This window comes from Solanum dulcamara, chromosome 3 (genome assembly GCF_947179165.1).
Source record: "Solanum dulcamara chromosome 3, daSolDulc1.2, whole genome shotgun sequence".
Lineage (NCBI taxonomy): Eukaryota > Viridiplantae > Streptophyta > Magnoliopsida > Solanales > Solanaceae > Solanum > Solanum dulcamara.
The window spans coordinates 10,663,935-10,674,483 of record NC_077239.1 but is presented as its reverse complement, the minus strand read 5'-3'; the positions used below and the strand labels follow the sequence as shown (position 1 = coordinate 10,674,483).

Here is a 10,549-nt window from a genome sequence, read left to right as displayed (position 1 = left end):
ACACCTTAGTATTGTTCTGTCTACTACTGATAGACCTGAAATTAGCTAAGGGGCCAACTCCCAACCAATTATCCAACCAAAAGAGGCAAGAACCAGATTGTATCTGCCATTGGATATGAGGCTCAACATTGTGCTTGTTCTTCATGAGGTGCTTCCATATCAGAGACTGTCCTGTATGCCATTTTTTGGTTATAGGATTTGACCTCTGACAGTACTTAGCTTTGAGGAACTCACTCCATAAGGAATTCTTAGTTCTGAATATCCACCATTGTTTGTATTAGAAAGACTTGGCAACATTTGATATTAGTCTCACTCCAATACCACCCTCTTCATAGGGATAACTCATATTCTTCCAAGAAGACCAATGATATTTCCTCCTTTCATTCTTCCACCCCCAGAAGAATTTGGCTGTGATGCTTTGAATTTGCTTGATAGTGGTTGCAGGAGGGGAACTAGCAGATAATAAGTGAATAGGAAGTGCTTGGATGACATGCTTAATCAAAGTAACTCTTCCTCCATAACTAATTAACTTTGCCTGCCATCCAGCTATCCTAGCCACAACTTTAGCTATAAGCTCAGAATAATAGATGATCCTCTGTCTACCAATGTAGAGAGGACACCCCAGATATGTGATAGGGCTGTTCTTTTGCTTGAAGCCTGTAACTTTCTTGATTCTTCTAACAGTAGAGTTGAAGGCATTTGAGGGTACCATGAAGTTACTCTTGTCTCTGTTGATCAATTGGCCTGAAGCATGCTCATAGGTATGTAGTGTCTCCATGATAAGCTTCAAGGTATGAGATCTTCCAGATGAGAATATGATGATGTCATCTGCAAAACTGAGATGATTAATTTGAGGGCCCTTTTTAGCCATCAAGAAACCATGATATTGGGGGTGTTGATGAAGATTGTTCATGAGCCTGGAGAGGACTTCAGCACTTATGATAAACAAAGCTGGTGATAATGGATCCCCTTGCTTAAGGCCTCTTGTGGAATGAAAGAATCCATGCCTTGAACCATTAATAATCATGGAATACCAATTATCAGCCATAATTCTACATACCATATCAATGAAACCTTCTTCAAATCCCATTTTCCTCAAAACTAGACAAGTATAGGACCAAGATACCCTATCATAGGCTTTAGCCATGTCAAGTTTGATAACTACATTGCCTCCTACATTTGGCTTCTTGATCTGGTGTATAATCTCTTGGGCTAGCATAATATTTTCAGAAATGTTCCTGCCTTTGACAAATCCAGATTGGTTAAGGGAAATGAGGTTGGGTAGGATAGGTGCCAGTCTAAGGGAAATGAGTTTGGAGATGATTTTGTTTGTGAAGTTGCTAAGGCTAATTGGTCTGTACTCAGAGAGCTTGTTAGGATGGTGTACTTTTGGGAGCAGCACCAAACAAGAGTGAGTAAAGTATTTAGGCATAGCTTGTCCACAGAAGAAAGATAGAATCACTTTAAGGAGGTCCTCTTTTATGATGTTCCAACATGCTTGGAAGAACTTGCCATTCATTCCATCAGGTCCAGCAGCTGAATTGGGATTCATTAAAAATACTACAGTTCTCAACTCCTCCATTGTAGGGATAGCTTTTAGGTTTCTGTTATGCTCATCAGTGACCATCCTGGGAATACATTGGAGGGTATGCTCCTGAATTTGTGTTTCCTCACCAGTGAAAATGGCTTGGAAGTGATCACATGCAGCTTTGGCTATGTTTTCTTCACCTTGTACCCAATTATCATCCTTATTCTGGATCTTATGGATGTATAATTTCCTCATCCTTCCTCTTATCAAGGCATGAAAATACTTGGAATTCACATCACCCTCTTTGAACCAATGCAACTGAGTTTTTTGCTTTAGCATGGATTCCTCCAGTTTCAGGTATTTTATATACTCTGCATTGATGGCATGGAGCTTTGTTCTGTTCTCTTCAGAATTACTAGAGATTAGCTCTTCCTCTGCATGTCTAGTCTTGTCTTCATATTCTTTAACTTTGGCATATATATCACCAAATTGCAATCTGGACCAAGTACTAAGAGTGGCTGCCAACCTCTTCATTTTCTGATGGAAACACCACATTGGATTACCCTCCATGGTCCTGTTCCAACAATTACTGACAGTATCCAAGAAAGATGGCTGTTCTGTCCAGCAGTTAAGGAATTTGAAATATTTGGTGTGTTGGTGGTTTTGATCAGTCATCTCCAGCAGTAAGGGGCAGTGATCTGAACCCACAGAGGGTAGATGAGTAATGGTAGTCTGAGGCATCATCTCTAGCCACTTATCATTGACCATTCCTCTGTCAAGTCTCTTCCAGATTCTGAAAATTATACCCCTTAGATTAGACCAAGTGTATCTCTGACCACAAAACCCAAGATCTTATAGTCCACAGGCTTCTACGATGCTGATGAACTCAAGGCTCTTTTTTATATTGTAAGTGACACCTCCCAACTTTTCTTGAGGGTCTGTGATAACATTGAAATCACCTAATGTGCACCATAGAAGGGAGGTGGCTGACTGTTGTAGCATGCTATCCCACAGAGGTCTTTTGAGATGATCTTTGCATTTTGCATATACAAAGGTAACTATGAACTGATTTGGATTCATTACATGATTAAATTCACAAGTAATCAACTGCTCCTCATTTTCCAATATCCTGCAGTCTACATCCTTGGTCCAAAAAAGCCAAATCTTACCATTTGGATTACTAATAGCATGGTCCATGTTGAGTTGATTTCTGAAGTACTGAATCTGAATGATATCAGAAAAAGGCTCTAGGATGGCAATAATGGGAATTTAATGGATACTCTTAAGAGATTTAAGTCTTTCCATGGCTCTTTGGGTATTAATATCCCTCACATTCCAGCATAGTGTACTAATCATTGAGAGTTTTTGGAAGTGAACAGCCTAGTGTGAGGTCTGCTGGTGTGAGCAGAAATAGTTGGACTGATGGGTTTATTACTGTGACTGGTTCTATGAATTCCTCTAGGGGACAAACCTTGGGAGTTAGCTATTTATTGAATCTCATCATCATACTCATTTGTGTAGGATGTACCTAAGGGTCTGTTTAAGTGTTCACTGGCAGCATCCTCCTCATCTAGATCCTTCAAGGGTTGGTCCTCATAGTCACCCTCATCTTCAGACTCAATAACTGCATATTCATCCAGGTCAGGAGGGACTTCTATATTAGTATTAGTATTGAGGGTGCATTTGGGGAGAGATTGTGTGTGTTGTTCTGCAGTTCTGCTTGCAGGATGTTGAGGAGGTGTGTGGTTGTACTGAGTTTGCAAGGGTGTAATATCCATCCCCACTTGGTCATCCTCCAGCACAAATTGTTGGCATCCAAGGTTAGGATGCTGTTCTTTCACATTGTCTACTACCAGAGAAATTTGTTCCTCGTGAGACAAATTCCTTTCTTCTGTTCTTTTTTTTAATGCATCCCTTCTCCTTTTGCTCAGTTTATTCTTTTTTTCATTAGACCCTGTGACACTAGTGCTTGCTACAGACCCTAGTTCTTTGACCATAGAACCCAGTGGAGTGGTATGACTGGTAGTGTCAAGTTTTCCATCTGTGTTGTCATTAGGCTGAGTAATTGTAGGAAGATCCATGTTATGAAGTGTAGGGGTTGAGTCTTCTCCCTAAAAATACAGGTTGTGTATTTGAATTGGGACTTTATAGTACCCTTGTTGCTGCTGCATATCAACATCCTTTCTGTCAACATGCATTGCATTGTCCTTCAAGATAATACCTGCTCTTTCCTCCAAGGATTCCTTTGAGTTAACAGGTGCAACTTCTTCCAAGATTTACAGATTTGTAGACTAAGTAGGAGTTGTAATGTTGCCCATTTCTAGATTGAAAGTGGGAGAAGCTGCAGGTTCCAGTTCATACAACTCTGTGGCCCAATTTTGCACATTCTTTTCGTTTAATTTAGCAACTGAAAAAATTATATGAAGTGGTAGTAGGAGCTCTAGAGTCACTCCTAGGGTCAACCATACAGTTCTCATGCAAAACATGAGACATAACCCCCCCTCTGGGTACCCCATCCTGCAAGTTAATTGGCTTCTCCTGAAACCCACCATCCTCACCTCCATTAACTACTTCAGCAGCAGCAGTTAAAACATTCAATACATTACGACTACAGGGGGAGCCATGGGGGATTGGGAGCATTGAGTCAATACCTGATCGATGCTCACTCTGTACAGTTTAAATTGCGCTGGTCGTAGTGACAGTATTACCATCAATACCTGTAGTTCTGACTTGAGTGGGTTTATATACCTGTTGAGTGTTGCCTTGTATCTTTTGGTTGTTTTGTACGGTTTGGGTCTTTCCTTTGAATTTTCTTCTCTTTTGGGTTTGCCATTGGTTGTTTGGGACTTGATTCCTGTTCTGGTTGTTTGAGTGTTCCTGTATTTTGTTTCTTCCTCCTTGAGTTGTGGTGGTTGTTTCTTGTATCGGTACCTGTTATCTGACACTTACAACATTAGTTAAAACAGTCGAAGAAGAGATCATACCTGTGTTTTTTGTCGACTCATCTTTCTTTGGCTCTTCTTCCTTGTTTTTGGCCTTATTGCGTTCTGCATCTCGTCTGCTGACTGGGCAGGCTAGAGGAGTATGACTCTGGTGTTTACAATAAGTACAATAAAGTGGTATATCGTCATATTCGATATCCTGCCATCTACCTTCCCTATTTGGGTCATCATTTTCGTCAAAGCCAATCCACACACTTTGGATTCTAGGCTTGGTGATGTCCATTTGGACTTTTACTTTTGCTACGCTACCCCTCGTCTTTTGCATGAAGTCCATGTCTAAGTGCAATACTTGTCCCACATCCTCCAGCAAAATCGTAACAAATTCTTTATGGAAATAATGACATGGGAGCTCCGGGAGTATGACCCATACAGGGAGAATGGGGGTTTCATAGTTTGGATTAAAGGTAGGAGTCCAAACTTGAAATCTCATAAAGACACCTTCAATATACATGCACTTGCTATCTAAGACAGTAGCTCTATCGTGTTCGTTATCCAGGTCAATATGTATATGTCTAGAGTTAAAATGCGTAATCTTGACCTTGCCTCGGAGTTTGTTTGGGCAATGAATTTCTTTCGAATGACCTCCATCTTGGGCATTGGGCTATAGAACTTGCCTATGAGGGTGTACTTACATGATTCTGCCATTTTAATCATGTAGTCCTCTCTCTTAAACATAATAGCAGGACAGCCTTGTTTCATTACTCTTTTTGGGGTTGTAAGGTCAATTTTGGTAGTATTCTCAGTTTGTGTAGCTCTCAGCCGTGTGGCCATGGATTGTTTTGCTATAGGGGGCGGAGGGTGATTTGTGGTGACCGGTTGGTTGATAGGGGGCTTGGTCTTTGGAGGTAGCGCACTGGGGGTTAGGGTCACTACCGGATTTCTAGAGTTTTTTGGGTCGTATTTTTGGAAATTAGAAGATATTGGAGGGAAGTCTGAACTGGGAGGGTATTTGGTACTTTTAGGATTAGTTTAGGTGCTAGAATTATCTGGGGAAACATTTTTGGGCACTAAAAGACTGTTTTCGACTCTATTATCACAAGATGGAAATTTGGAATTTGAGTTAGAGGTGTCTAAAAATTGTGGCGTTTGGTTTAAAACGTTCGTACTGATATGGGGGTTAGTAATACCTTGAGAATTTCTTTGGGCGTTCACCGGATGAGTGTTTTCGGTGATTTTTACATTAGGTTCAATTCTAGTATTGGCATTTGGTGTGTTAGGATAGTCATTTTTTGAATTTAAATTTTTTTGATGGATACTGTATTGGTGCGTATTATTATTCAAACTAGAAACATTTTTTCCGATCGCCGGAGTTCCGGTGTCGCCGCTGCCAGTGTTAGTACTCAAATTGGCAACCCTAATTGATAAATTCGAATTGATAGGGACCATACCTGAAGGGGCTTTTTGTGTTTCTGGACTACTCTCTTCAAGATGAACAGGTTGGCATTGACAATTTTAGAATTGGAGTTTTGCCGCTACGCCACCTCCGGCAGTTTGGATTGGAACCCTAATTTCCAAATTGGAGGAGATAGGTGTTGTTGCTGATGGGGATTTTTGGTTCATTGTGTTCCTTGTAAGATCGTCTACCAAACCCCCAGAACAATTTGTATTTTTGCCACCAGACGCGGCGACGCCGCCACTATCGGAAATCACTTCACCGCCGGAATTCTTCAAATTGATATTCGACGAGTTTGGCTTTGTGTATGGCGGCGATTTTTGGATGGTTGTATTCGTATTGATCTCCTCAACAAGATGGCATTGGTCTTGAATCTCGAATGTCGCCGGAACGCCGACGTCGGAGTTCAACAGTGTGTCGCCGGCGACGCCGTCATCCATTGGAGCTGGGCTTTTAGTATGAGGTGCGCCTGGGGGTGCACTACCAACCCAAGGTAGTGCGCCACCTCGAATAAAATTGGAGGCCGTCGAATTTGTAGTTCGAGTGGCCGGCGTTTCGCCGGAGTTTTGTCCCACTGTCGCGCCTGGATTTCTCTCAATTTCCATGGTGAAATCCCTTGAATTTTTGATATGATGTGGCTGGGATGCTGTTCTAACATCCCCAATTTATGGTTTATCAATACAAATTACAGAATTTGACTTAGAATTGGTTCCTTGATCAGTGGCAGAATGTTGAACAGTGATCGCTACTATTTTTTCAACATTCCCGAAGCTTCGAATGTCCGATTGAGACGATTCCTATTGTGTTGGATTCGTCTCGTCGATACCTACGATTCTGTCTTTTGAACGAAATTTTTGGAGGTCCGGAGGTGGATCCGGCTCCCTGGTAGCCATAAGCTTAAAACTAGTCTTCTTTGAGAGCTTTTTTTCTAGTGAGATGTTAGAGAGAGAAAATAGTTGAGAAAATGAATTGCGATCGAGGCTACCTTAGTATTGAGGTAATCGGTGCGAGTTTGAGGCCATTTGACATTTTAGCCTTTGAAATTTGGCCTAAGGTTGACTTTGGTCAATATTCTAGAAAAATGTGCTCAGATTGAAATTTCGATAGCGTGGTTAGTTATGAAATATCAAGTTTGGTCTAGAACGACCTTTCATTCTTGTCCGGAGCCTTCCAATCTCATTTTGAGCCTCTTTGTAGAATTGACAAAAATTATGCTTGGGTGTGGGACTCATATTTTTCAAGAGGACCTTGGATAGAAATTTTGATTGTGCCAATGAGTTCGTAACATCAAATTTGGTGGGGTAGCATAGACCGTTTGTGTGCATGGGATTCCAAATGAATTCTGAGCACTCCACCGGAGTTGGAAAATATTCCAAAACTAAATGATATGCATCAACTGGTGTAGCCCAATTTTGGTCTTCGCGTTCATGCCACCCAAGACACGATCGCAAAATCCAAGGTGCTTGGTCTCCACATTCAGGGAAAAGGGTCGCGTTCACGAAGGCCTAGTAGATTGGCCTCCGCGTTCATGAGGACCATGCTGCATTTGTAGAGCATTGTAGGCTTGTCCTCCACATTCGCAGTAGCTCCTCTACGTTCATGGAGATTTGAGGCCTTAGCTTCCGCATTCGCAGAACTCTTTCTCTACGTTCGCAAAGTGTAATTCACTGGTCTTTTAATTAAGACCAGTTACTCAAACCAGCCCCAACTCCCATTTTCATTCTTCGATTTTGGGAGCTAGAGTCCATTTTTGGCAATTCCAAGTATGGTGGGTTCATGTTGATCATGGGTACATGTTGGCGTATTTGGGGAAGCATGAAGATCATCGGTTTGAGGTAATTTCTTTCCCAAAAGGGCCTATTCCTACTTGGAATTGGAAAATGATCACCATAGACTTCGTTGTGGGTTTATCTCCCACCGTGGCTGGTTATGATTCTATATGGGTAGTTGTTGATATACTGACAAAGTTTGCCCATTTTATTCCAGTTAAGGTGAGGTACACACCGGATAAGCTAGCCCAATTGTATATTAGTCAGATCGTTCAACTTTATAGTGTCCTAGTATCCATTATTTTGGATCGGGGTTCGGTATTTACTTCGCATTTTTGGCAGGCATTACAACATACTTTGGGCACTAGACTTGATATGAGTACAATGTTTCACCCATAGACCGATGGTCAGTCCGACCGAATGATTCAGGTGTTGGAGGATATGCTCCGAGCTTGTGTTATTGATTTTGGTGCTAAATGGGATCAATACTTGCCCCTATCGGAGTTTGCTTATAACAACAGTTATCACTCCAGTATCCAAATGGCCCTATTTAAGGCTTTGTATGGTAGGCGGTGTCGATCTTCTATTGGGTGGTTTGATTCAACTGAGATATATTCTTTAGACACAAACTTGTTTAGAGATGCTATGAAGCAGGTTCGTAGAATTCAGGGTAGACTCTTGATAGCCCAGAGTAGGCAGAAGAGTTATGCAAATCAGAGAGTTCGACCATTGAAGTTCATGGTGGGTGATCATGTTTGGCTTCGAGTGTCACCCATGAAGGGAGTGATGTGGTTCGGGAGGAAGGGCAAACTCATCCCTTGATTTATTGGGCCATTTGAGATTTTGGCGCAAGTTGGAGAGGTGGCTTATAAATTGGCCTTACCACCTAGCTTATCGGCTGTGCATAACGTGTTTTATGTTTCCATGCTCTGTAAGTATGTTCCAGATGAGTTCCATGTGTTATCACTCGATTAGTGGAGTTGGGTCCAGACCCGACATTTGAGGAGGAGCCTATAACTATTCTAGATAGGCAGGTTCGTAAGCTTAAAACCAAGGAGATAGCTTCAGTGAAGGTACAATGGAAGCACCGTTTAGTCGGAGAGGCTACTTGGGAGACAGAGGCTGATATACGTGTTAGATATCCCCATCTCTTTGAGGTTTCAGGTATATTACTTTACTCTATGTTCGAGGATGAACATGATTTTTAGTGGTGGATAATGTAATGACCCATTAGGCCATTTCTAGTATGAGTCCTCCTTCTTTCATATTCGTATATTTAAATTGAGAATTTTGGACTATTCGATAATTATAGTTAACTAGTTGACGGGTTATTTTTAGATAACTAATTAGTTGGTGGACTAAATTGATAATTTATCTACTACCCTATACCACTTTTCTTATATTTATAAAAATAGGTAGTAGGGTTTGTTACCTCAATACATAATTAATTAGAAAAAAAAAGATAAAGAGAATAGACAAGAAACTTACCTACGCGACATCAAAGACAGAAATGATCCAATGCAACGAACAGGTAAGTTTAAGTTGGTGGTCATATTATTATTATTCTACTATCATGATGTGGAATCATGAAAGCAATAGAAAATTGATTTGTATACAGCAGTAGAAATTTGGTTTACATTATAAATTAAGTTTTGATATATTGAGACAAGTAACTAAATATTAGATGTATTGTGTTATATGAATTTTATTAAATTTATGATATTGGAGAAAATGGAGACTTAACCCTAGGCTTAAAATTTAGAAAATATAATATTTAATTTATTAATTGGCATCAAGATTTGGGAACTTGATTATAAAATTGTGTGAGTTTTTGGGTCTAAGCTAGACATGGGTGTTGGTAGTTTTGAAATGTTATGGTGATTATTGATTTGATTAGATTATATTGATTGGTAAACCCAGCGAAAGGGGAAGGCTCAGGTCTCAGAATAATTACTTGATTATTTGAGGTCAGTGAATTTCTAAACCTCAGTTTAAGCTTGTAGATGCTTGTATTTCCGTGTTATGTGTACTGAGGAGTAATGAAAATTGGATTGAGTTATTGACTGTATGATTGGCCTTAAAAATGGAGATGAAGGGTATAATGTAGCATACCCTTTGGGAGGATGCAACTTAGGAAGCGAAAGACAGTTTTATTTTTCTTAATCTCAAATAGTCAACACATTTGGACAACTTGTTTTGAAATTCTATTTCCAATTCAACACCATTGTGGGTCCATAAAATAAACAAAACTCAAATTAGTAATTATCACAAGGCTATTATCTTACTTTGTGCATAATAAAAAGTCAAAGTATAAATCTAGTACATGGCATGACTTGAGTTAAAAGCACACTAAACAAATTGCAAAACTAGTCACCCAGTTCAAGTTACAAGCATACGGTTTTGTTTTCACAAGCCTTCAAAATATCATATATAAGTGCCACATGTATCCTGTACAAGTTCCCAAAATATTTACAAAACTAGATGCATATGCAGATGTGATCTTCACAAGGGCTCCAAAAAGTTTACTCCAAATGTCCATCTTCACATCTCATCCCACACATTACGTACGATAGAAAACAACTATCGCTAAGCATAAAGCTTAGTGGTGTATAAACTTTGGGCTTGGAGCCACTAAATTCTTCAACTCCCTGGTTCATCGCAGGTGGCTCAATAAGGTAAAAGTAAGCCCAAGTAAACAAGAATATCAAGGTACCGAATATAAACCTTGGATAGTTTCAAAATATCAACGCTAATATTAGAAGGCTCAAGTATCAAGAAAACTTATAATTCAATTCAAAAGAGTTGTCAAATAATCAATTTTGCCCAATATGTATGTCATGCCATCATACTAAGCAAA

General features: G+C 40.1%; 2 protein-coding genes across 2 annotated transcripts; both read right to left on the bottom strand.

The window, feature by feature from the left end:
- Positions 1-277: 277 nt before the first annotated feature.
- On the bottom strand, positions 278-2,296 carry LOC129883436 (uncharacterized). Its single transcript, XM_055958109.1, has 2 exons — positions 1,513-2,296; positions 278-1,101 (listed from the first exon to the last, which is right to left on the bottom strand). Exons 1-2 carry the CDS (start codon positions 2,294-2,296, stop codon positions 278-280), a joined length of 1,608 nt encoding a protein of 535 aa, XP_055814084.1.
- A 719-nt stretch (positions 2,297-3,015) lies between these two features.
- On the bottom strand, positions 3,016-4,804 carry LOC129883435 (uncharacterized). The gene is made up of 4 exons (XM_055958108.1): positions 4,513-4,804; positions 4,246-4,466; positions 4,040-4,195; positions 3,016-3,639 (listed from the first exon to the last, which is right to left on the bottom strand). Exons 1-4 carry the CDS (start codon positions 4,802-4,804, stop codon positions 3,016-3,018), a joined length of 1,293 nt encoding a protein of 430 aa, XP_055814083.1.
- Positions 4,805-10,549: the final 5,745 nt, after the last annotated feature.

Excerpts from the sequence above, each read along its gene's own strand:
- LOC129883436 (XM_055958109.1), bottom strand. The coding sequence starts at position 2,296 with ATGGTCAATGATAAGTGGCTAGAGATGATGCCTCAGACTACCATTACT. Across the intron at positions 1,102-1,512 it reads TGGACCTGATGGAATGAATG|TTTTGAGGAAAATGGGATTT; the intron begins GCAAGTTCTTCC and ends ATACTTGTCTAG.
- LOC129883435 (XM_055958108.1), bottom strand. The coding sequence starts at position 4,804 with ATGGACTTCATGCAAAAGACGAGGGGTAGCGTAGCAAAAGTAAAAGTC. Across the intron at positions 4,467-4,512 it reads TGAGTCGACAAAAAACACAG|ATAACAGGTACCGATACAAG; the intron begins GTATGATCTCTT and ends TGTAAGTGTCAG. Across the intron at positions 3,640-4,039 it reads CAATTAACTTGCAGGATGGG|GGAGAAGACTCAACCCCTAC; the intron begins GTACCCAGAGGG and ends CTGTATTTTTAG.